The 27521-nt window shown below is 39.3% G+C and overlaps 2 protein-coding genes across 2 annotated transcripts; one reads left to right on the top strand and one right to left on the bottom strand.

Annotated features, from left to right (window-relative positions):
* The first annotated feature begins 179 nt into the window (after positions 1-179).
* On the top strand, positions 180-17129 carry LOC117822060 (plakophilin-1). Its single transcript, XM_034696680.1, has 15 exons — positions 180-357; positions 4036-4160; positions 9347-9532; positions 9644-9837; positions 10039-10180; positions 10429-10636; positions 10937-11105; positions 11461-11578; positions 12284-12451; positions 12542-12718; positions 13083-13236; positions 13342-13528; positions 14091-14175; positions 14813-14927; positions 15073-17129. The coding sequence occupies exons 1-14, from the start codon at positions 180-182 to the stop codon at positions 14885-14887; spliced, it is 2166 nt and encodes a 721-aa protein (XP_034552571.1). The 3' UTR covers positions 14888-14927; positions 15073-17129.
* Positions 17130-19120: 1991 nt separating this feature from the next.
* Positions 19121-26293, bottom strand: tnnt2a (troponin T type 2a (cardiac)). Its single transcript, XM_034696101.1, has 10 exons — positions 26257-26293; positions 25828-25852; positions 23461-23524; positions 23141-23257; positions 22971-23048; positions 22765-22875; positions 22559-22668; positions 22330-22420; positions 22008-22048; positions 19121-19335 (listed from the first exon to the last, which is right to left on the bottom strand). Exons 3-10 carry the CDS (start codon positions 23512-23514, stop codon positions 19302-19304), a joined length of 636 nt encoding a protein of 211 aa, XP_034551992.1. The 5' UTR covers positions 23515-23524; positions 25828-25852; positions 26257-26293; the 3' UTR covers positions 19121-19301.
* Positions 26294-27521: the final 1228 nt, after the last annotated feature.

Below are 27521 nucleotides of genomic sequence, written 5' to 3'. Positions count from 1 at the left end.
ACACTCTCAGCCTATCTGCATACTTTGCACGTCCGCTGAATTCGTTTAACTGAGTCGAGCCCCGAGCCGCACTCCTCCTCCTCCTCCTCCTCTTCCTCCTCCTTCTCTGGGTCTGAACTTCTGTTTTTTGAACCAGGTTTTAATCGAACCTTTCACAGGAAGGTCACTGCGTAAGGAAGATGTTCTCTCCGGAGCCGCTGCATTCGGCGATGACAGTCATGGGCACAAGGGACACGTCGCTCGCTCTGCCCTCCGATAACAGGCTGCGCTCGGGACAACAGCGCGTCCTGGACCAGGTGCACACCATGAAGAAGAAGACTATACCGGGGAAGAACGGATCGATGTCACCTTCGCCAAGTATGCATATTACAATACAAGCTCTGTGTGTGTGTAGAATAATACTGCTGCTCCATATAATGTTATGAAATCTACTGTCAACTTTAAAAGCTTCGTCAGAAGACCTGTTGGTAACACAGAGGCAGAGAAGCGTCATGAGAAAATGCGTCATTAAACCTCCCCAAAAGTAAGCTTGCAGTTGTAACCTAAAAACAGACTGAGCACGCTGTTTTCCTGAGCAAGTAATGTGATGCAAGAATAGTGCCCAGATATCGTTTCTTTGTAGAATAAAAGTGGGTGTTAACTTATTATGTTTATGCAAGCTCCCATATTTTTGGAAATTAAAAAGACCTCTTAACCCTCCTGTTCGATTCTCAGGACTGAGTCAATTTGACCTGGAGCATCTTTAATTATCCAACAGACAAATCAAAAAATCAAAACATTGTTTATATCTAATTAATAACTCCATTACTAATCATTTACATCAATCTTTAGTGCAGTGGTCTTCTTTACCTCTCACAGATCATGGTTCAATGAGGATAACTCACTCGTTTTCATAAAAAAAACATGTTAAAACTTTTTTTAATGTACATTGGAAAGACCAACATATAAATACAATAGTTTTACATGACATAGATTTTTGTTTATTTCATTTAAAAAAAAAAAAATGTATATTTTTATGAAGTGAAGCCCAGATAGTTATTCCGTATTCGGCTGGTTTGGAAGGCATATGTTGCCTAAATGGGCCTCTGAATACCGCTAGCCTTCCATCTACTTTGACATTAGGGCCTGGGTTATTGAGTGGTGGAAGTTCCTCTACCCACAATCCCAAAGAAACAGTTATTATTTGACACATCTGACCCCTTTTAGCCTCTACTTTGACTGCTGGGTCAAATTGACCCGAACAGTATATAAGAAATATAAATATTTCAAAGGGGGTTGCAAATACGTGATATGAACAATTTTCATTTTATGTGTTGATAACACTAATTAAGCCAAGAAGAAGAAGATTCATACCAAAAAAATACCAGTGAAACATTTCTTTTTGATTTTTGAACTTTAACATGGGTCAATTTGACCCGCAACATAACAGGAGGGTTACAAAGACCTCTCATACCTGTCGACAGGTATCAGAGGTGTGCCAACCGGTTCTGAGTAACTCAGTTAGACTTGCCACATCAACGGTGTAAAGCTGGACATTTGAACGCTGTGAAAGAAAGAGGTAACGTCCTTATCCCAAATTGTGTTTTTCACTGGGAGTTAGGAATGCAGCCCATGGGCTTTCAAAAGCCAACACACATTTTGGAACTTTCAAAACATCTCTGGTGTTTGGACTCACTGCCATAAGCATTATGAAGATCCACCAAAATTGAGGAGCAAAATGTTTTCATCTTGTGAAATGTTTGCACAAATTCTTGTTTAGTTCAGTTGTGGTTCAGGCTTGTCATTGGGTGAAATGGAAATATTTCAGTAGAATTTGTCAATAATCTGTAAAGTTGGCTATCTTATCCTTGTGCTATTTTATAGTTTTTGCTGACACTTTCAACTCTTCAAGTGATTGTGAAATTTGTGGTGCACATGATAAGGACAACTCCAGCCTGCTCAAAATTGCTCATTTAATAATGGTTTGTATTTATAGCACAGATAGGAAAACACATTCCCTATGCAGGAAACATTTTTTCAAGGATAAAAATGAACTTAATACTTTAGCCAATGCCTACAAATCCAATTATTTCGGTTTCACTTAATGCAAAGTTTTAAAGTTAACTCCTCACAATGAGATATAAAATTAGTTGGCCCTATATTTAATATATCTGATAGGAAAAATAATATTTGAAAAGTTCAATGAAGACCTCAAGGTATACTTTGGCTCAAGGAAAAGGTCCACACAATAGTAGACAAACAGTGAATAATATGAAATGCAACCATAAGGTTATTGTTGCACATCTTGCCTACATGTCCCCGAGGCTATCATGCTGCTCAGTTTTAATTTTCTAAATCATCATTTTAAAATAAAATATGTATTATTAAGGTTTTTCAACTAACTGAATATGTCAGAATAACAAAATATTCATAGGTGCAGGTCAGCAAAATCATAAAAGTGCATGTAGAATCATCCTTCCTAAAGACTGTCAGGTCATGCAGATAGAGGTGTCGAGGTTATGGGATGTCAACCCCTTACACTGCTCTTGTGGATATTTCCTCTTGTATGTTTACAGCAAAAGGTTTAAATGCACTCATTATTCTGCTTTGCTGTCTTTAGGATGCATACAACAAACTGATAAATACCACCAAAATAAACTTGTCTTTTTGTTTTTTGTCGAAAGGGTCTTTCGACCAAAAATTGGCTGTGCTGTCTGTTGATAGTATAAGCCCTTCAATATGTATGTGTCATTTATAGTGAATGAATTTCTTGTGATGAAGTCAATCAAAACTTAAATAACAAAATAAACAAAACTAAACAGAAAACCGAGGATTGAGTTCAAAACATTGTCCAAAGAATATGCAAATCTTCACAGTGTAGAGAATAGGACCAAAATAATTGCCTGAATGACAAACATCAGGCCGAGTAGGACACGATACGTTGATATAAAGCAGTCATTCACTGGCGGTGATGATTTAGTTGTTGTTTTGATAGCAATAATCCTGTAATGACAAAGTAAGTGAGCTTCAGTTTTCTCTGAATCAACAAACAAGAATAGGCAAAGATGCTTTGCATGCTGGCTCTGGGAAAAGCTGGTTTCACAAAAGTTAATGTGACTGACATGATGTCATGTCTGTTTGTCTCTCTGTGTGTCTGTTTGTCTGTCTGTTTGTCTGTCTGTCTGTCTGTCTGTCTGTCTGTCTGTCTGTCTGTCTGTCTGTCTGTCTGCCTGTCTGTCTGTCTGTCTGTCTGTTTGTCTGTCTGTCTGTCTGTCTGTCTGTCTGTCTGTTTGTCTGTCTGTCTGTTTGTCTGTCTGTTTGTCTGTCTGTCTGTTTGTCTGTCTGACTGACTGACTGTCTGTCTGACTCAAAGACTTGCAGATGTTCAGTAAGATATTTTTCTAACTTTTTAGTTTAAGAGCTAAGCGATCATGCATACAAATTCAGTACTTGATAACTGATAACAAAAAAATGATGAATAAGATTATTTTCAGGTGGATTATTATCATTTTTACTAAAACAACTGTAAATTCTTGTGATTTCTGTCATTGATATTTTAAAACTTTATTGTCAGATTTATTTAGATTTTGCCAAAGAAATGCGACTCTATGTCAAGTAATGATACAGATGGCAATGGACAACTTTGAAACAAAGACAAATGAAGTTGCAAGACTTTTATTTTCCTTCCTTAGTACAGCTAGTAAGTTATTGCTTTGTAAGTTATATCAAAAAGTTATACTTTGTAAACTTTTCATGTCCCTCTTTCAACGTTCAATTAAAAGTCGCCTAATAAAATATCTTTGTAGTTTGTAAATATTAATGGAGACACACATTGTGAATGAGACCTATTATCAGACGGTTGTCAACAATACCCCCATGCTGTCTTATGTGTGAAGTCATCTGAAGATGTAATCAGATTTGTGTCTTCGCCATTCTGCCTTCAGTTAGGGGTGAAAAAGTCAGTGCTAGATTAGTTCTGTCTGACAGCCTATCACTGACGTTCTTCCTCTTCTTCTTCCTGTTATATAATTTGTTCTTCATCTCTTCTTTCAACAGCCCTGAGTCCTCAGTCTTTGGGAACATATGAGTTTTCAGCGTTCAAGTTTATCCCAACCAAAATACCAAATGGTAACTTCAGCCGCACCAACTCCTCCACCATGTCAGGAGGCTACACCAAACAGGTAATTGTCTCTCTAACAAACCCTTTCTCACTGCACAGCATATCAAAGCTCAAACCCTTTTTACCTTCTCACATCGTTACTGCTGCAGATACAAACAGTTTAAGATTTTAGTGAATAGATTTTTATATGAGTTTATAGGTTTTTACTCTTGAGACAAAGTGACTGTAGTGTGCAACATAGATTGAGCTTATTAAATGAATCAAAACTGCATCACCTTGTTAGCGACAATGTAATAATGAATATAATGAATTGCGTGGAAGTGAAGAAAAACTTACAGCAATACTTAAATGTCCCTGCTGTTGTCAGCTAAACCTCAAGTCTATAAACACAAAACAGCTGGACTGGCTTTGTCCAAAGGTAACAAAATTCCCCTTCCAGCACCTTTGAAACAGACACAACAAACAGATTCTCTCTTATTTATTTCACTATTCAGGGACTTAGCTGTGAGGCTGACAAGCTATGGTCGTACAAGGAGTTATGTGTTGGGCTTTTTCGTGGCCAAGTGCAGTAACTTTAGGCACCCATTGGAAACCTGTGGAAACGCAGAAATAGTCTGGCACATAAAGCCCAGAGATAATTGTAAGGGCCAAGTTACGTTCAGGCATGTTAAAGGTAAATAAATAATCAACAATTTTTGGTTGAAGGTTAATCTTCATATTTGTGATTTCATTGTATAAGATAAGTTATAAAATAAGTTGAGTCAGCTAAAAGTAATTTGATTTAATTCATGTGGATATTTTGTAAAGTTAAAAAGCAGTATGATATTGTTGTCAGCAGTGAGTTATGTTACTGTCCCTTTAAGAGAGAGAGCTCTTTCGGGTGGTCGTAGGGTGAGACTGGGGCAGACAGTTGAGGATCAATTAAGGACCAAGCTGCATGGTTTCTTTACCGTAGTATAGTTCTTTGTTTAGGAAAAATTAACTTTGAATCATCCAGTAAGATTAACAAAACTGTGGATTAAAGGAATTGTTTTATCAGTTTTACTTCGGAGTCCTGTGGGAGTTTTTTCCTCTTCAAGTGAACGTACACGAGTAATTCCAAGGCCTTTTGATCTTCAACCCACAGCAATAATGGTGAACAAAGTCACATCTGCTGTTCTCCCTTGTTTACGCAAAGTTGAGCTTACCATCTTGTTGCTCCTGTCACACATTGATAGGACTATGAGAGTTGATATCTTTCTCAACTAAACTCCTTCAAAAGGTTGATGTATCTCTTCAAAAGAATATCAAACTGCCATCTGCTTTAAAAAAGTTAGGTGAAAAAATAAATACGTGATAGTTTTAAAATGGATCTTCCATGGAAATATGTTGATAGCGTTTAATCTCCCAGAGATGCATGATAACGCCCACATATTACAAATTTCCCTTCCAGCTCTCTGTTTATATTTTACAACCCATCTGTGAAGTGTTTGGTTTTTTGGTGATGTAATCATGAGTAGAAACAGATTCACAGAGACTACTGAAAGGTCTAGTCAAGAGGTAACACCTACTGGGTTGAGCCTCCCAGAGACGCATGATTGATGCTGCGTATTGAATGACATATTACACCTAACTTGTAATGGTTAAGTTTAGGGTGTATGCACATGGCTTTGCTTGTCTGACCAAATTAAATGATCCGGTGCATGCCACAGACAGTTTGATGCTTGTGTCACCTTTCAAATGGGTTACCTTTAATTACATAAATGTGCATGTGCTTGTGTTTTCATGGGTATATTTTTAGTTGAAACAGTTAACAGATCATTCTGTGAGATCTGACAGCCATGTGTGATTTACTGAGTCGGAAAATGTACAAATGTAGTTTTTCAAAGCCGTTTCAATTCCAGTTCTGCCTCTAAGAGTCAGATAGGGTTCAACTCATTAGCAATGCTGGACTAATCCAAATTTCCTCAGAGGAGTAATGTTGACTTCATCACTGCGGTTTTGAGTGCATGGGTGTGTATGTGTGTGTTGTTATGAATTTGCTGCGGGTTGGCCTGACTCGACCTACTAACAGTGAACTGAGACATGTCAAAGGGGTGTGATAATTGATAAACATTCTTGTTCATGAAGAACTATAATCATAACGTCATGAAATATGTGCATCCCCGTCAGTCACATCGTGTTTTTCTTGATGACACTTCTCAGATGAAGTAACGGTCACCTTATCTAAACCCCCAAAAACAAAGTGAGGACTGAAACTACTTGGCAAAATACACCTTTGTATAGCTGGTTGCCGCAAATGATTTCCAAGTTCTCTTGTTTTGTATTGAGCTCTGCATTGGCATTCAAAGAGTAAAGCATAAATTTGCACTGCTGGACTGAATCAAATGATAATTACATAACTATTTTATTAAAGTGACATGAAATAAAAAAAAGGTGATAACAAAACAAATAACAGCAAACAAAGCTAATATCAAACACAGTCTCAGCTAAAGCTTCTCTTCGTCTCTTGATTTCTGATATGTGCTGTTTTTTGTTTTGTTTTAGTTATAAACTATCCAAATGTATGGATGACTATTTGCAACAGATGTGTTTCTAAAAGCTTCAATATTTGACTTTTGGCCATAGACTGTATAAATAATGGACGTAGTATCTGTGATGTCACCCATCTGTTCCTGAGCGCTGTTTTGAAGCCAATCGGCAGTGGCAGCTTTATTGGAAATGCAGAACTCAACCAGGCAGAGTGTGACGTAAGGAGGCAGAGTTTGAGCCTCTTAGTCAACAGCTATGTGTTCCTGACCGGGAGTCAAGTCAGTCTTGTCCTTATTTGGGCAAAAACTCGTAATCTTAATATCTACAGTGTGTGCTGATAGAGAGATTAGCTATGTAGAGCCAAGCCTTTTCTTGAACCAGGCTGTAAACATGTTTATTAATGCTGCAAAGATCGTCTTTTTTTTATTGGTGTCTATGTGGTTTCCGGTGTTTCTGCAGCCAGCCTCAAGCGGATTCTCGATGAATTGCAGTTTATAACACTTCCGCATGGGCTTCATACTTTGAGACTGGAGGTTGCCGCTTGGTTTTAACTCACCTTTTTTTTGTGAAAATACAATCGCTGAACTACAAATGAGAATGTCATGATGAAAATAGAGTGAACTTCTCAACCTCATAGTCCAAAAACTTCTGTAAATACAATAATACAATGTAACAGTCGGTTTTGATAGTTGACAAATTGCCTTCTCTTCAACGAGGGCTATGTCTCTGTATGGGGCGCGCGCTTAGACTGCTAGGCCAACGGTGCCCCCAACACCAAAGTTTTTAAAATCAAAATTCTTCGTATCTATGAGATCAAATGAAATCGCTGCTACTATCTCTCATCTTAAAGTGTCACTGGAACATGTCTGGGAAACTGCACGTCGCTTGTAGCTAATATTTCTCAGAGACGGGTGACTACCCTGACACTGCCGACATTTTTTTTTCATTACCTCTTCTGCCCAATAGAGAAACCTCTTCGTTGAGTCCATAGTTAGGTTTGCTACCTTGAGAGCTTTAAATTGATGTGAAGGCAACAGATAAACATTGGCTACTGACATGAGTGTAAGGCACAAATTATCTGCAGATGGGCTGATGTCTGTCTACAGAGCAAATATTGGCAATACTGATGTTAAACCAATACATTGATGCATCCCTACTTGGTTAATGTTCCCAAATGAATTCCTCATTGATGTTTACTTAAGCTGCTTTAATTTCCCCTTCTGAATTTGCATCTGTGTCACCGGTTGAGTCTGTGGTGTAGGGAGGGCCTCGGTGCCTCAGTCAAGCTGTACACAAATGAATGAACCATGCAGCACAAGAGCAAACACACACTGTCACTTCTGAGCAAAGGTGTTGTCGACAGCTCTGCCCTCCATCATGTTAAATAACAGGGCTGACGTACAGCTGGTAACAGAGCAAACAGTCCAGTTTGGGAGGGAGTTGATTCAAAGAGCTTACTATGTTAGTGGGTGTATTTGAGTGCATGCATGTTTGTCTCTGTGAATGTGTGGCCTACTTCCCTTTTAGCCAGTATCTCTTCCTGAATATTCCCCAAATCAAAACGTCAACATCTCAGTTCTAGTGCTTAGTTCTGAGAAAATGGTGTGATGTCTTTGAAGCTGAAGTATGTGTTATTTTTTTGGTGTCAAGAAAGGTATAGTTGTTCCTGTCATTGTTCAAGTGGTGCAGACTTCCCTCCTTTCCTCCATTAAAGTGTTCAAAGGTGAAAGTGAATGTTCCTCTGTGCCAGGTTAGTGATTTTTACCATCAAGGCCAATGGAGACCAGTGAATAACTGCAAGAATGACTAATGGTTACAGCATTTATAGGACATATTCTGTGATTTTGCTCAAGTTGCAACAAGTTTTGTTCCTTGGTTACTTTGTGGTAACACTGTGTTTCTTGTTTTGTACACTCCCAAACACAAGCACACACAGACAAAGTGAAGACTGTATATTAGACATAATTTGATGTATAAATACCACCAAATTACAAGAGATTAAGCTTCAAGAAATCAGGATTTTGAGGACTGGTTTATCAGGTGCAGTGTCTCACTTGTGCACACAAAGATCCTCTGTGTGTAACTGCTGAACTGCACCAGCAGTCATTTAAGGCGGCCACTGGAGATGGTGTCCGATGACAGATATAATGTTACTTTGGTTTGTGTGGTTGTTTGGTACATTCTGTTGCCTTCAACAAAAACTTTGGAAAGGAAGAGGCATGCAGGCTTTGTGTCAGGTCAAATTCCTCTGGCTCAGTTGGGATTATTTTCAAAACTGTGCTTGCGAGAAGTAGTTTACCTACTTTCTTTTTTTCAAGACCAGGAGGGGTACCAAAGGGAACATTCAAGGGGAGGCAGAAGAGTCTGACCAATACTTTGGTTGCCAATATTATCTGACAGATATATACATATTTTTTCTGCTATGCACCGGTTTGAAAAAACATTAAATAAAGAACATTTAATTCAGAAAACAATGCTTTGGGGAGTTTAGTAAAAGTGTGATCATTTACTTTGAGTCCAAAGTATACGATACTCTCAGTATTTTTTACAGCACATGTAGCTAATTATCGGCCCTGGAATAGTAATCAGTGAATCTGACTGAAAAAACTGTCAAATCCCACATGTTATTATTTATCATGTGTATGTTTCAGCCGAATCTGAATACGTTGCTTTTAGGATGCTGTAAGCTATACTTAACCTCATTTTCTGAGCAGTATTTTCTTTCTTTTTTTCTAGTTCAATACCCAGAAAAGTCGCACTCTGACCACTAAATCCACGGGGGCAAGAAATGTCAGCACTTCAGGCATTTGGGATCAGCAAGTCAACGCTTCTTCCTGGCCAAGGGGTCCCAATGGGCTGAAACCCAGTCGCAGTGACCCTGCCTTGGCTCCCTCCTTTTCTGCTGTTCCTGGGTCTATAATGGTAATTATTTTCATGCTACATTAAATTGCCATTCAAGAACTTATATGTTTATGCATGTTTTCTGATTAACCAAATGTAATCCACAATGCATTACTTTTAAACACGTTTTAGAGAGTCAAAGGACCAGCTCTCAATAGCCAGCAAATCCTCCAGACCAATGCAAACAGACAAAGCACCTATTCAATGACCAATGGCACTGTGATGTCCAGCAGCCAGTCGCGCATTGTCCGACCACCCTCTGCCCAAGCTCAAACTGAGGGCAAGATGGGTACCCTCAAAGCTACCAAGTTAGGGCAGATGTCAGGGTGAGTGAATCTCTTTTCCATTGTTCTCTTTGGGAAACAAAAAGACGTGGGCAACATTTTCTTTATGCAAGATAAGAGTAATACAACCCAAATGATCCCTGCCATACAGTTTAGTCTATTTGTCGTTTCATGAACTTATAACTCATTATAGACTTATTCAGTGTCTAACCCTTACTGTTATGTCTTTTCCTGTTACTGCAGTGTGAACAGCACAGTGACCCTGTCAGACCTGACCCTAAAGGAGGCTGTAGAGTTCCTGTCTCACCCGGATGAAAATTACCAGCAGTGTGGAGCAACCTTCATCCAACACACCACCTACAAGGAGGAGCGTGCCAAACAGGAGGTCAGAATACTTCCATACATGAACAACAATGTTCAGGATTTTTACATCATATTCTTGTATGCGTATGAGATGGTGATTCAATTGGTTGGGTGCTCTGTGAAGACCTTTGTGTAACCTGCCTTGAGGGAAAGGGGAGGAGAAAGCATTCTTCATCACACTTGGCTGCTGGCTCTGTAAAGTCTGTTAGTTACCATGCCTGTCACCCTCACATTTTCAACACCTATTTCTTTCACATTTCTGTGTCACAGGTTTCAGAACTTGAAGGTATACCCGCTCTGGTATCCCTGATGCGGAGCCCCAGCCCTGGGGTGGGCCAGGCTGCAGCTGGGGCTCTGAGGAACTTGGTGTTCAGAGACCACAACAACAAGCTTGAGGTTCAGCACTGTGGTGGTATTGCTAAGGCCCTGCAGCTGCTAAAGGAGACAGATTCTACTGAGACCCAGAAACAAATCACTGGTAGGGCATTTAGCGAGACCTCAAATGTCAGATTAAAATGTGGATTTCACAAAATATCCCTAAGATAACTGGACATGTGTTTTATTCTTCTTCAACTTCATTAAAAGTGACAGTTCATGATGAGGTCGTTATGGCATTGAAGAATTACGTACATTATGAGTTGGTTATTATAAAGTATTTTGTCACTTTGGCATGAAAACTGGTGAACATACACCAATTGAAACACTCACTGAAAACTCCACATGATGGTCTTCCTCCACCGGTAACTTTTTAAATTTTTCCTCTCCTTAAAATATGTAGGCTTGTTATGGAACCTGTCCTCTGCCGATGAGCTGAAGGGAGAACTTATCGCAACAGCGCTGCCTGCTCTCACTGAGAATGTGGTGGTGCCATTCACCTGCTGGTCAGACAACAGCACCAACAACAACATACACCCTGATGTCTTTTACAGCGCCACAGGATGCCTGAGGTATGAACTTTTATTTAGGATCAGAGCCTTTCTAACCTTACACATTGATACCTCCATGTTTTGATAGCAGCGACTGTAAGGTTTTACTGAATAACATTAATAGAAGGATTACATTCTGGTTTACAGCAGTCAGAGAGAAGGGCTGTTTCCTCAGTCCACATAATGTATAGTTATCTCTTCAGGTACTACTCAGGCACCTGCAGACTTTGACTTATAGATTATCAATCAAGTGTGCTGAAAGGGTGTGGTGGTTCAAGTTACATGTTGAGGCACTTACAGTTCCGTGTCTGGTATTGTAACCTTGACATGAAGATGTTTTTCATGTGGATTTAAATGATAATTCAAATGTTTGTAGGAACCTGAGCTGTGCCCAACAGAAAGAGAGGCAGGCGATGAGAGAGTGTCCCGGCCTCATCGACTCCCTCATGAGTTATGCCCAGTCCTGTGTGGCAGAGGAAAACCCTGATGACAAGGTAACATTTTTCACCTTAGGCCGCATCAGAGTTATCTAGTAGACTGACGTTTCTGTAATGGTACAATACAGTCACTTGAGAAAGAAATTGAGAAAGTTGCCATCTGTTGCAGCCAAGTTGTGAAGAGAGGAAATGGCTAAAATGCAATATTAATTTCTGCAACTATTTCTCATAACTCTTGTATTACATGTGCATGTCTCTTGTATCCAGTTGGGCTACTAGTAGTATCTTTAAGCACATGAACACACATGTGGTAACCATGCACAAACCCTCTTGCATGTACACATGCACACTGGCACATTACACTCACATTAATTCATTTATAAGAAGGTAAATAAGGTAAGGGAAGTCAGCGTGTGTATGTTTTCAGTTTATAGTAAGACCCAATCATTTGGGGAAGTTATGGGTATGTGCGTAATTGCATGTCTGTAATAGTATGATGTTTACACAGGCTTCTTTTGACGCAGTAGTAGAGTATGTTTGGTGTTATTTGGTTGTGTGTTGTCCATGTGTAAGAGAGATAGAGCGAGGAAGGTGATGAAGAAGATGCTGTGCTTTATGCAATATTGATGCGTCGTTGGACTCTGTCATACTAATAATAATAAATAATGATAATGGCACAAAAATATGTCAATAGATATGTAATGAAATACTTGTGAAAATGTTGATGAGCTTCACAGTCTACTTTCCTCTCCTCTCTTGTAGTCTGTGGAAAACTGTGCTTGCATCCTCCACAATTTGACCTACCAACTGGAGACTGAGTCCCCTCAGTGCTTCAGCAAGTTCATGTCTCAGACAGCAAGTCAAGCTGTGAGTAAGGACAAATCTTCCGTTGGATGTTTCAGCCCCAAGAGCGGCAAGGCTCAGAAGGAGGTAGGCATCCACCAACACACCTCCGACGCTGTTTGTTTTCAAAACTTTGTCAAGGCCTTAACTCCTCTAATGCTCGTTCTTTCTCTTCAGTTCTCATTTGATATGGTTCGAGGAATGCTGGATGACAGCACCCCATCGGGTGTGAAGTGGTTGTGCCACCCAAAAGCCATGCAGACCTACCTGTCTTTGCTGGGCTCCTCCCAGAAAGACGCCACATTGGAAGCCTGCTGTGGAGCCCTGCAGAACCTCACTGCCAGCAAGGGGGTGGTGAGTACAAAAAGATAATTATGAGCCTAACCGTTATTGTGTGGGTATTCAGGATTACCTCGTAATTTAAGAAAGAGGAAAAGTAGCAGAGACACACACTCAGCGGGGATTATGACTCATAATCATAATTCACCAGAAGAACTGGCTTTACTGTGAGAGAGGGTGGAGCAGTGTCTCCAGGGATTCAGAGATAATCAGAGAAGACAGTATAAATTAGAACAAAAGAAGTGAGAGGCATGTAGTGTAAATGTTAAAGGATTACAAAGCTGGTTGGATTTGGTAGCACAATGCAAATGAAATATTAATACGGAGAGTAAAGCTAATTAGCTTTCCAATTTCTTCTTTGTGTTTTCTTCTCTTGCAGGGCTCAAGTGTCATGAGCCAGATTCTGGTTCAAAAACTGGGGGCTCTGATGCACATTTCCCCTCTTATGAAGTCTCCAAACAAGAGCCTGCAGAAGGCTGCATTGTCTCTGGTGGGGAACATGTCCCGGACCAGCGGTTTACAGACTTCAATGGGTACAGACAAACATCATGCAGCTAGACGTTTGGGTGTTACAGTGAAATGAATGTCTAGGTCATCCACGTGAAGCTGATTTACTGTTTCCCGTGTCTTCTCTGTAGCAAAGCAGATTCTGCCTGAGCTCTCTAGCCTCCTCTCCTCTACTCCCCGAGAAATGGGAAGCTCTGATGAAACCATTTCAACAGCTTGCAGCACAGCCCGGAGTCTGATGATGGCTGACCCCGATGTCAGCAAGAAGGTCATTAACAATGAACTGGTGACATCCCTGGCTGACCTCAGTGAGAATGGGTAAGTTGCATCGTGTATGTGACTCTGTGTGCTGCTCTGTTGAAGTCTTTGTCAGTGAGAGGAGGTATTTTTGCATTAGAAACATTCAGAATATCAACAACAAACAGACTTCCACTTATTCTGGATAAGTCACCAAAAATTATCTCCACACTTTAAATTGGATCTACTGTCAGCCAAGAAAACCTTGATGATGACCAGTAACTAGTTGTTCTTTGGTTCAACAAAAGGAATAGGGAAATTGCATGTAAAATTAAATCCAATCCCTTTCCTGTATTCATATTGTAACAGACATTTGATTATATTTGGTATCTGGAAGATTGGTGAATAATAGCAAAACACATTTGCACATTATCACTTCACCATTGCAGCCCTATTGTAATGGGTTAAACTGTCTCTCAGTTGGTTTAAATATTCTGCTGTCAAATCATCTAAAACACCAGCAGGATTCATGACATTTGGAGGACTCTTTCCCTTTAAGTCTTTGCTTGTTTATATGTGGATTGGCCTTCTGTTTATTCGCGTTGATGTGCTCCCTTTAATGACTTCTACCCTTCTGTTGCAGGTCTTTCCCCAAAGGCAGCAAAGCAGCCTCCCTGCTGCTCTACAGCTTGTGGAACGAGAAGGGTTTGCAAGCAGCTGTGAAAAAGGTACATGAGAAACACTGACATATCACTGACTGTGTGTTTAACTCTCCAGGCAGACACCACACAAAGCTGTTTTATCCGTGTGTCATGTCAGAGCATAGCACATGCTCACATTGCCTCGCACAAACAGTGGGAGGGCCTAGCTGAAATTGGTTTATTATTACTCCTCTGGCTCACACATTCACTTTCCCTTCCCTCCTGCCCCACCCAAGAGTTCAGTGAATACAGAAACAGTCACAGAGGAATCCAGGCGGACTGGTTTTCAGTGCTCACTGTCTACTATGGGAGGGCTAATACATGCAAAGTCGAACAGAAGAAGAAGAAGAAGAGGCAAAGATAGAGTCAGAGAAGGACAGAAACTTGATTAAAGTTTTAAAACGTGTCTACTTATATTGAATGTGCTTGTAATATGAACAGTAGTGATGCACATGTCACTACTGTATCTTCACAAAGTGGCAAGAGAGGGGAAAGCAGTCCAGTTTTCAAACTGCCACTATTTGCCTGAAGCTTCTCTAAATTGCTGACACGTTACATTTCCTTTAATAATTGGAGTTAGGGTGTGTTGTATGACTCTTGTGTGTGTGTGTTTGAATCAGCGCAACACCCATAACTGGTTTCTTTCAAACTTCTTGTTTCACAGCTGGGAATGGGCAAATCCCTGTTTGTTAATGACAACACCACAGCAGCGCACAGGTTGGCACAAGTTATTGAGTGATTGTGATGGACAAGTTGAACGGCACCACAGCTCCTGATGGGTAAGCCCTGCTTCTGGATGCTTCAACTGCATGTGTTCAGATTGAAAAGCTCATTGGGGCCTAAAAGAAGTCAGTTTGTGTAACAAGAATTACATTCATCTCTCTCTCTTCCTTTCCCTGACTGCTTTTGTGTGTGTGCTTGCAGATGGAAACCAGCATGTTTAGACACTGCTGTGGCCACACCCTCGCACGAGGAGAGAAAAAAACATTCTTCACATAATAACCTTGTTGAAAGAGTCTATCAATTAGGAGACATTCATGTGTATTACGTACTAGAGAGAAAAGAGAGCTTCTATCTTCACAATTAACTCTGTTTTGTCCTGTGTATTTAATTTGGATATTTTATGTCTGTGTATATAAAGGGTTGAGTGTTTGAGGTTGAGTGTGTGAGCTAAGATCATCTTGTACAGCCTGAGAGTCCCAAAACAGCACACACTATGGAACCAATGTTATCTGCAGAAAAAGTTACTTTAAGCATGCAGTGGTTGTCTGATACAAGTGTGGTAGTATTGTCTGAAGTGTCTGTATAAGGTTGTCCAAAGATAAGATATCAGTTGTGGCCTTGGGGAACTGAGTGGAAAACAATGAAAGTAATAACACAATAAGGAAACACACCATGTATTTTGATGCTGTTACTTTTCTACTCTGCTCTGTAAGTATGGATATGATCATAGCACAATGACTTTTTTTTTGCTTGCTTTCTTGAAGTTAATAGATTTTCTAAATATGCACATAGTATAAAAAGTACTAAAAAAAACTGAGCCAACTCTCAGTCTAAAAAAGTGATCAGCTTGGCGAGGTTATTGCTCTGCATTCGCAATGTTAATACAATGTTACTTTGTTACTTTGTTCTGTTATATTTGTTGTATTTTGTTAGACATCATTTTTTTGATAGAGGATTTAATGAAACAGCTTTCAACAGCAGTGCCGTAAATGTTGAAGGAATAGTTTGATGCTTTGGTAAGTACGCTTGCTGGATTCTTTTCTGCATGTTAATTCAATGATTAATTAATACCACATTCATGTTTGCATATCAGATTAACGCTCCAACCAGCAGCTGATTAGCTTAGCTTAGCACAAAGACTGGAAATATATGGAAAAATCTAGCCTGGCTCTTATCAGAATCAGAATCAGAATCAGAATCAGCTTTATTGGCCAGGTATGCTTGGTATGCACGTGTTTTCAGTTCATGCAGATATTGAAGGGGTACATCAACACCCTGTGCTTTACTCACATTATTAAGGGTCACTTTTACTCAATATGTTACCTTTGGACAAAGCCAGATAGCTGTTTCATCCTGTTAACAGTCTTATGGTCAGCTACAGGACGGATATGAGTCTGCTGTATTGAACTTTTTTCAACTCTTGACATAAACCAGAGTTAGTGTATTAACCAAAATATCAGAGTATTGCCTGAGAGTGCCGTGTTAACAGCTTTCATTTGATAATTTTCCTGTTGAAACTTACAAAGAGCTATTTTTGTTTTGTTTTTTATGTTTATCATTGTTATGTGTTTTCTTGCCTAAACTGAGGAACTACAGACAGAGAAGTATTTGAAAATAGTTCATGACGTGCAAAACCTGGGCCCATTCTCTTTGATAACTAATGTATAGAAATTTGGAGCTGTATGAATTAAACAGTCTCTCCCTGGAAAACTCTCAGAAGTTGACATATCCTGATTTAGTTTTGTTATCTGATGGATAAAAAGTTAAGCGTACTGTGATGTAGTTCAGGAGAACACTTTCAAGTGGCTGTGCCCTCCAGGATAACGAGCTACACAATCAAATATATTTAAATGTTGTTATAATTTAAAAACAAACACGTGGTTCTTCATCTTAAACTCTCATGTCATTTTTCTAAAGTTTTAAGGGCTCATTAAACGGTATCTACTCTCATAACCATGCTTTACTGTAAACAGGTTTTAAATCTTCCCAAACTCATGTATATTGAAAACCAAGCATCACAAATCACCAAGCAGTTTGTTTGTCGTTGGTTGGGATTTCCCACCGCTCCAACTATACACCACATGGACTGGTTTATGCTGAGACACATGGTCGCTCTGAGGTTCATTCGCCTCGTGGGAGATTGATGACAGTATTTCCTAGAATGTATTTTTGGAGAGTAATGTATGTGTGTGGCGTATAATTAGGAGCCTTTTCTGTCACTCTTTGTAAATAGAATAAATAATAGATACGAAAACGAACATTATGAGTGGTTGTCTTTTCTTCAACAGTTAACTCTAGAGAAATGTCAGCCTGCTAATGAGTGATCCATACTCTGTTTTTTTTGGGGATGTTTACACAATAAGAGCCATTCTGAAAGTTACTGCCATAGCTGTTCATCATTTCTTGAACTCATTAAGCTCCAAATTCACATTCCAGCAGATTTTCTGTGGTGTGTGCATGCCGTTCCCTGACTAAGAGGCAACTTTGAAAACAAAACTAGAAGCCTAACTGATGTATTTCAAAATTGTATGCTGCAATGTTACAATGTTACAATGTCATTTAGCAGACACTTTTATCCAAAGCAACGTACATAGGAGAACAAGAACAACACAAGCAAATATCTAGACAAGAGGAAACAAGATCAGTAAGAGTAACAAAGTGCTTCAAGTCCATTTGGATGCAGATACTGCCAAGCAGTGTAAAGGCAATGCACAAAAGTAAATAAGATTTTTTTTTGTTTTTTGTAAAATAAGAAACATCTACAATGAAGCAACCAAACAATTTAAGACCTTCCATTATCATCATCAACAATTAACTTGTCATCACCACAATAATGACCAAAGTACCAAGTGCTGGGTCACTCAAGAGCTCAACACAGATTCCCAGAGTAGAGCAGGACAGTGCGAGTCAACTGTATCTGGAAGATATGATCTGCCACTGGGGACAACAGTGGAGAACAGTCTAGCTAAGTGCATAGTGCTTCCTAAAGAGCTCGGTCTTTAATTGTCTTTTGAAAGTAGAGAGGGACTCTGCAGATTGAATAGAGTTGGACAATTCATTCCACCATTTAGAGACAACAGAAGAGAAGCGAAGAGTTGAGTGGCATCCAAAGATTTTCGTGACTATACATCTGTAGTGATGTAATATTTTCATAATTTACTGAAAGAAATACCCTCTTCATGATTAAGACGTGTATCTCCGTAGCCTTGCATCTTTCATCCTTTTATTTTTGCTTAAGCTAACACGTTTACAGTGTTGGGAGAGGCACTTTGCAACGCATCTGTTCTACTCTTGGGCCCTTCTTGACACATGGTGTAAATCAGTGCATAAAGGGCAGGCACAAATGTGTTGCTCTTCTGTCAATGTCTCTTTAGTATGATGAAATCATAAAGCACCTGAACTCCTTGATATCTCATTCTGTCCTCATTCTGACATCAGACAGATGTTCTGATAGATCTGTATTTTTGCGTGGCTATAAAGCATCTTGAACCAGACATATTTTGTCAGTAGTTTTGATAAAGTTATCTCAAGGATAGAAGATAAGCATCTATCCCTTCTGAGTGGGTGCTAAATTAACAATGCAGCGACTCCACCTTTTCACCAGACTAACTGAGTTTGTGCATGTGTGTGTTTGTTTTTAATAGATTAAGATAGAGTTCTTCAAAAATCTGGCATTGAATTTATAAATCATACTGTCAGTGAAAGGAATGCCTGTTTCATAACAAGCTGTACCTTTTCCAGTATACCTGCTGCCACATCTGAAGCACAGCTATGACTTAATAGTTGGTATCTAGTCTTGCATCTGCATGTCTGATCAAAACCTTGAGTATTGTGTGTAATTTGTTTCATTAAGATCTGTTTGGACACCTAAGGAGACTGAAGACCATCCCAAAGAGGATTTTCCAACCTGAATTACAGGCAAACCAAAAAGATTCATTGTTGTCAGTACTGTGAGAGAATGTGTTTGTGTGTGTGTGTGTGTGTGTGGGGGGGGGGGGGGGGGGGGGGGGGGGGGGGGGGGGGGTCTGGGCGTCGGCCCGAGTAGCATCATGTTAGTTTCAGTCATGTCAGTGCCTGTTCATGAGTAGGAAGAAGTATCTTCCTGTCTCTGCCTCAGGCTTTCAACATTCATGTCTTGAATGTACTGCAGAGTCATTTTATTCTTTGTGTGTATGAGGTGTTGAATACCGGTAAATCTCTCATGCACTCACACTCAGAGGTCTGCCGCTGAAAAAAAAAAGGCACACAGTGAACACAGATTGTTTTATTTACACCCTTTAACACAGAGGAAACTCAGAGGACTGACGGAGCGGGACACTACGGTTTGAGTCAGTGGGATTTGGGGTGTGGCAGGAAAGTTAATACTTGGTAATAGGTGGGAGCAGCAGAGTCAGGATGATGGATACACTTCTCCCTCAGCATGGCAGCATCTACTTCCTCAGACCCCTCTTGGTCCTCTTGGATCTATTAGACACAAAGAAGGGTCACATGAGGTAAAAGACTCCAGAACAACTTGTTTGTCTGTAAAAAAAAAAAAGCACAAAGAATGCACAACAAGCTGACATGAGGTTGCAGATTCCTCTGTCATCCTAAAAAAAAAAAAGCAAGGCAATCATCATATAGATATTCAAGCAGTCTTTCAGCGTGTCTGTGAATCATCTGACAGCTGACCTGACTACCTGACACACCCAGTCACACCGCTGGCTCTCCCAGTTACCCTCGAAAGCTTGAGAGCTTTTGAAGATGAGAAGAATAAGAGCTGGGCTGTTACTGGAAGATGTAGGGCTGTTTTGACCTTAAAATGCAAGGCACTCCAAAAGGCTTCCACATATTAGTCTTGTTATTTGAATTCTTTAATTGTATCAATATTTTTTGTATCAGTCTTCCTACAAATGATCCCAGGAAGTTCAAAACCCTTTTAACCCTCCTGTTATGTTGCGACCCTTTTTAAAGTCTATTTTAGGCAATATGCGCCTTCAAAACCAGCTAAATGCAGTATAAAACTCTGGGCAGCATGTGACAGAAGAGGTGTCATGTTAATTTATCAACATCACTTCATAAAAAAAATAAATAAAATAAAATAAACAAAAATCTATCTCATGTAAAACTATTATATTTGTATTAAGGGCTTTCCAATGTACATTAAAAAAGTTTTAACATTCATTTTTAATGAAAAAATAGTGAGTTATCCTCAATGAACCATGATCTGTGAGAATTAAAGAACACCAATGGACTACATCTTGATTTAAATGGTCAGTAATGGAGTTAAAATGAGATTAAAAAAAAAGTGTATTGGGATTTTTTGGGGTACTGACACTTATGGATAATTGAATATGCCCCGGGTCAAATTGACCCAGGAACATTATTGTTGTTCCAGAGAAATGAACATAACAGGAGGGTTAAAACAACAGCTGACACTAGATTGTGAGGGCTTGCATGCAAGCTTTCTAAGGCTTGTGCAAGACTACCAAAAGACAGTGCAGTATTTGGTAACCAGGGTTAAAGTTAGAGAACGAAAGTCACAAAACCTAACCAACTTTTTGCCCGTATCCCTCTTTCTAAAGGGAACTGAAACTTTTTTCACATTTCATTTTAAAATTTCATTTTAATTACATATGTACCATTTTAAACCTTCATTTATACAGGTTACCTCACTAAGAGACAGGGTCGCATTTTCAAGAGAAACTTACTCAGGTCTCTATGAAAATGACTCCTCACAAGAAAATGGTACATGAATGCTGAGATTCTTTTCTTTATCTCTGGAGTTTTTTTTGTGTTTGACTTGAAAGAAATCAGATGGAAATTGCATTTTTCTGGGTGAGGCAGTTATCCCAACTTAGCAAATTAAAAGGCTTAATGTGGCTTGCAATCTAAAAAGTAACAGCACTACAGTAAAGCCTGGATTGGATTTTCAAACATGCAGCAGCAAAATCCTTAATAAAAGATAATAAGTAACAAAAATAGAAGTGTTACATCTCATTGCACAGGTTTAGCTGCCTTTAAAACACAAAGTCACTAACTCTGTACAACACTTTGTGACTGTCTTGAGGACATTAGAGCCTCAACAGCCTTAGGTTTCCAAAAATGTACTAAGAAGAAAACTGAAGTAAAAACATTGGACTCTTTGGTGCCTGATATAGTCCCTGATATTAACCCTGAACACTGGGTAAGACACTGCAGAACATCTGGATTTGATATTAGCACTGATTTCAAACTGGATAGACAAGGACAAAGTCAGTCATCAATTCTATCACTTTCTATAAGAGGCTTTCATCGAAGGTCTAACCCCATGTATTTGCAGTACTTTGGAAACAGCCATCTTTTGTTAATCACTTTATACCCTCATATTGCAGTGCACTGGTTAGTTCAGAGCAGACGGCAACAAACCAAAGTAAAATTTGAAAAAAAACAAGTTTTTCAAAAGGTCACGTTGACCTTTAATCACACGCTATATGCTTCTGTTAAAAATACATTAGTGACATTTAAGAACAGCATGCAAGTATTTTTTATTCAATGACACAATTCTGTTTACCTGGCTCATCCCTGCAGAGTAGTTTTGTAAAAAAGACAATATTACACATTTGGCCAGCAAAGTCTTACAAGTCCTGCATAAAATGTCTAAATTTAGTGAAATGATTGCATCCGGAGTTTTTCGATTTTTTTATTGAAATCTAACAAATGACAGTTTGAATTTAAAAAGAAGACTTGAATAGTCCTGTATGTAAATCTAATAGGTGATCGGTGCAGATCTTTAGATTGGTGTTTGACAAGCTTCTCAAGCTTACAATCCAATTTTTTTATTTTATTTATTTTTTATTTTTTTGTTTTCACCTTATGTAAAGCGACTTTGAGTATTAAGAAAAGCGCTATATAAATTCTATGTATTATTACTATTATTATTATTATTATTATTATTAAATGCTACATGTCACTCTTTAAAAGGAGCACACAAACAGCACTTTCCTGTTTTCTGTGCTCTTTTTTCTTGTCCATTATTTTTTTTCATTTGTATGATTGAGTCTATCAGCTAGAACTATGAATGTGGTATGATTGAATTAGAAAAGGCTTCCATGTGGGGAATTGGATCTGTAAGAAAAGTGTGCATGGCATAGAAACAAACAAGATTCATTTCTCACGATTTCTGATGATCGCTGACACGGTTCCTCAGCACATTAATCTGAAACAAAGTAAGCATGAAGATGTCATTTTAAAAGGTCTTTAAGTCTGCTTGTAAACTGTTGTATTGAGCCACACACACACACACACACACACACACACACAAACACTCGCACCCTCACACACACACACACACACACACACACACACACACTCACACCCTCACACACACACACACACACACACACACACACACACACACACACACACACACACATACACACACACACACACACACACACACACACACACACACACACACACACACACACACACACACACCTCATATTTCTGTCTGCCGAACTGATACTGCAGTTCAAACTTTTCTGCCTCCAGCTGGTACATCCACTCCCACAGCTCTGAGGCTTTCTCCCTGTTAGACACAGAAGCAGGAAAATGGGGCTCTGTGGTTGATGATTTGATGTTGAGGTGTTTTTAAGGCCTCAAACAGATCATAATGTTTGTAATGAAACCATCATAATCATCTATCCTGAGTGACTTCTCCACTTACTTGAGTTTGTCCTGGCTCAAGTTGTCAATATCCAGAGATTTGCGTCTCTCGTTGAGGATCTTCTTCTTCTTCTCTCTCTCAGTCTGCCTCTTACCACTGCGTTTTTCAGTCTGAAGAGAAGAGAAATAAAACATGACTCTGGTCTACATCCTTCACATTCAAGCTTCATTAAAAACCTCCCTCCGGTAAACCCCTCACTCGCTCACCAACTTCTGCATGTAGCCTCCGAAGTGGAGACTTGTGAGGGTTTTCTTCTTCTTAGCGTCATCCTCAGCTCTCTTCTTGGCCTCCTCCTCCTCCTTACGGGTTCTCTCGTCCTAACATTGCATTAATCCAGAGAGAAAGATAATCAGTGGAGGCTCAGTGTACGAGCGATACAAATCGCATCAAAGCAGCTTGAGTATGACACTACCTCAAGACGCTTTTGTCGCTCCTTCTCTCTCTCACTGCGGATTCTGTGCTGCTCTGCTCGCTCAGACCGACGTTTGTCCTGTGTAACAGATTATATAATTTGTGTAGATCTAAACGCTTTATGAGCACTAATATATTTACTCTTCACTGGCTCCAGTGTAAGGCTCTTACAATCCTGTCTTTGAGATTAATGAGCTCATCTTCTTCCTTCTTTCTGCTCTCAAAGTGAACCTCGATAAGCGTCTGAAGCTCCATCAGGTCCTTCTCCATCCTCTTTCGGTGTATATCCTACAAAAACAAGGGTTTAGTGTTGGTATGGGTCAGTCTTGTATTACATTTTAAAAACACAATCAAAATATATTTATGCTCTAGGATGTCTAAAAGACACAGCTTGTCTAAGGAAGAACGTCAAAACATGCTCAATTCTACTGGGGCTCCAAGCCAGAGGCCAAAACAGTAAATAACGTGTTCATTCCCAGTCTGTCACTCACATCAAAATCCACCTTCTCTCCATCGGGAATCTTAGGAGGGATGAGGTTGGGCATGATAAATGGCCTGGAGATTTGAAAGATGACAAACAAACATAAGAGCCATGGGGTACAGCGAGGTAGAAATGAATGAGTCACTGTCACATTTGATGTCAAATGAGGATTAAAGCAGGTTTATCTTGACGATCAAATGTCCCTTCAGTGTTTTCATGTCTGTGCCTGTTACAAATGCTCGAAAGTAGCTTCTCATAAATATCCTGCATATACTGTGCACTAAACCTGCTTTGGAAAAGATAATACATTTACTCAACAGTGTTAAAAAAAATAATCTTTAAAGCTACTTCTAAGGGCTGTAGTGGACAAAACGGCATGTCATTCTTCAATGCTTGTCTCATCTGTTACATGGGTAAGTAGTATTCCCTCACTTAAACTCCTCTCTTGTTATTTTTAGCTATGTTCAGCTGTATTCCTGAGCACTGATGATCAACATGGAGATTTAGTTCTAAAATATGGGTGTAAGCCTACAGCTTGGGTCACGGTTTCATGGGTTTAAGGTTTTGTTAGATAGATAGATAGATAGATAGATAGATAGAGAGATAGAGAGATAGAGAGATAGAGAGATAGAGAGATAGATAGATAGATAGATAGATAGATAGATAGATAGATAGATAGATAGATAGATAGATAGATAGATAGATAGATAGATAGATCTTTATTTGTGCTTAATAAGGAGATTTGTTGTCACCGTCTGTATAAGAATAGATGTATAAAACACAAATAAACATCCACCCAACAATGGTGCACATCATCCCACATATATACACACCGGACACATATAAACACACCAGACACATATAAACACACCGGACACATATAAACACACCGGACACATATAACACACCAGACACATTACATGGGCATTTTATTTAGCAGTGCTATGGCCAACGGGACAAAGCTTCTGCCAAACCGGGCTCACCTACAATATGGGGATCTGTATCTGCGACCAGATGTGTAAAGATTGAGTAGAGGGGGTGTTTGGGGTCCAGTGGTATAGTGCGTACAGACGGTGTTGTCGCAGCAGAGCATGCATCGGAAAGAGCATATCTTATATGATAAGGGTTCACTTAAGGAACAAAAATTAAAGGGACGTTTGAGGCTCAGAGAAATCGACAAAATACAAAGTGCAATATTAAAAAAAAAAGAAAGTATCATATTTAGTGCAGCCTTTGTTTTGAATTTTGGATCTACTAAAATACTTCCCATGATGCTTTGGATGATCAAATGTGGGTGTATGCCTCTGTATGTATTTGGTGAGTTAAGCCATTGAGTAGAAACTCATTTGCGGTGTGTTTAAACGTGTATTTCTTTACATTTAGACAACATTTGAAGCATTAACATATTTTAGAACTAGCAGCTCTATTTGCAAAATCATCAGATTACTTTGATGCTAGAGAAAACTTGTAAAAGTGAAGATTCTCAAGTAAGTTCTGGGATAACAAAGACATTTATTTTCCTTTAATATATTTGTAAATGTACTTATTTAGTTGTGTGTATTTGTTGTGTAGACATGTTAGATGTGCTTATTTTTACTTCTTTAATTTTAATTGCTAATAACTTTTTAATAATTGCTATTTTATATGCTCTTGTTTGCTTTATACTGTTTTGCACTGTCTACTTTGCAGCTGTAACACTTACATTTCCCCGTTGTGGAACGAATAAAGGATATCTTATCTTATCTTATCTTATCTTATCTTATCTTATCTTATCTTATCTCTGTTTTTTAAGCAGATAATGGATGGATGCATGGACGGACATTGGGCATACTGATATACTCATGTAAGTGGGGTACATTGACTCAAAAGAAAAATGGCCGCTGGCTCGGGTTTCATGTTCATGTTTTGAGATTTTAGTAAATTATAACACTGAGAAGGGAGTGATTTTTGACACACATTAAAACAGCCTGGTGCTGGAAAGTACCTGAATAGCCTCAAACAGGGATAATCTGTTGAATGGTAACACTGACCACAACCAAAAAGTCCCCAAAAAACGATTTATGTATCAAACTGGTCTTTGATCAGTGTGTACAGGATGAACAAACAAGATCAGTACACTATGGTTGCTTGTGAAAAGGTTTTTGTTTGCCTTGGACAGAGCTATGTTTTCTGTTTCCCGCTGTACTTTTATACTGAGATAAGCTGCTAACTAACCCTCACATGAGCTGATAAAACATGTCAGACTATTCCTCTAATCCAAATGCTTTTCAGTTATGGAGTACAATTAACCATCAATAAATATTTGGTTTCCACAACAGTACTGTAGAAGAATAAACCCATTGTGTGTAGGTGTGTGTGTGTATGTGTGCAGGCTCACTTGAATTTTGGTTTGGCCTCCTCCTCTGTTGACACAGAAAATGAGAATTAAAAAGAGAAGACAACAGTGTGCTCATCCCGACCACACACTCTCTCACCAAAAAAACACCAATACATTTTCATAATCCTACCAGATATTGCCGGCAGGTTATGACAATAGAGCCTCTGTGTGTGTGTGTGTGTGTGTGTGTGTGTGTGTGTGTGTGTGTGTGTGTGTGTGTGTGTGTGTGTGTGTGTGTGTGTGTGTGTGTGTGTGTGTGTGTGTGTGTGTATGTGTGTGTGTGTGCTCACTACAGGAAATTCACTTCAGCAGAAAGTTCATCTAAGGCTGCTCTGATGTGATTAAAGTTAAGGTTGAGCCATCCAAGACAAACAGGAGTGTAAGGTGTGTCAACAGGGACTTTGAAACAGTTTAGATAAACAGTGTTACCTTCTCCCTCCTCTGCATCCCCTTCTCCTTCCCCTTCTCCTTCTCCTTCTCCTCCTTCTCCATCTGAAACCAAAATAAAAGACTGGAGAGGTTTGTGTGTGCAAGTGTGTGAAATGATTACAGATTAGCAGTCTGAGTACATCAAGGCAGAGACCAAAATAGAAAATTGAGAAAGCAAAGTACCGCTTACATATCTGTGTTGATGTGTGTAAAAAGAAAGCGAGTCACGTATCATAAATAACTCTCTGGAGAGGTGGAGGCAACTGACTAATGAGACAGACTTCGTAATAAGCAGTTTCTCACCAAAGAAGGTATGGCATGTGTGACCTCTGAATGACACTCACAGGACAAAATTAAAAGGCAGCTAAAGCTTTGATTTTAGTGTTTCAGTTGTACTATAAGACACTTTAACCACAACCATAGTGCTTTGAGCTTCATGCTAACATCAGTAATGCATGATGACATTTTTATCAACTTATGTGTTACCGCAATAGATGGGATGGCAATTACTATTCAAGTTATTAAGTCACATGGACTGTTGCATTAAGTGAATTTCCTGATGACCTGATGATGTTGCTAATTCAAAATAATCAAAGCTGCTATTGGTACATCCTCTGGAGCGTCAGCAGAGTCAGCACTATGATTTTATACGAACCCAGAGGAAAAATTTGAAATTGTAGTTACTTTTATTGAAAAATTGTAGCCAATGTCTTCTCTGTAATTTTTCACTTTGAGAAGTCATCCTGCTAGTGGGCCGGTTTTGGCCCGCGGGCCGTATGTTTGACACCCTTGCTCTAGGCCCTAGAAGATGAAGCCAAATTATATTGATCCCTAGAGTCTAGGGATCAAGAATGTCTGTCAGAAAATGAATGGAAAGCTATCTAACTATAGTTATTTACATATTTAAGTATGAGCCAAAGTGGTGGACTGAGAAATAAGAAACAGGCTGGCAGGTGTCACCTGTGGATCCGAAGTACGGCTCCCCAGATGATAAACTGAAACACCTGGAGAAATGTTGCATTCACAGACCATTTTGGCAGTTGGACAAGTAACCTATCTAATGTCTGTGACATATCAGCTGACAGATCACAGGAGTCTTATTGGGCGTCGACTGTCAAAAATGACACATAGAAGTGTGTCTGAATCTCTGTGTCATGTGATTGACTTCAGATAGGGAAACACCTAAATATTGCTGATTAAACTAATTCTGACTAACAAGCTGGAGCCTGAGGGCTGGGAGTGAAGGGGAGGCCTGGAGATTATTC

This window comes from Notolabrus celidotus, chromosome 11 (assembly GCF_009762535.1).
Source record: "Notolabrus celidotus isolate fNotCel1 chromosome 11, fNotCel1.pri, whole genome shotgun sequence".
Classification (NCBI taxonomy): Eukaryota; Metazoa; Chordata; class Actinopteri; order Labriformes; family Labridae; genus Notolabrus; species Notolabrus celidotus.
The sequence above is the reverse complement of the archived record's forward strand: the minus strand, read 5'-3'. Positions and strand labels throughout refer to the sequence as shown.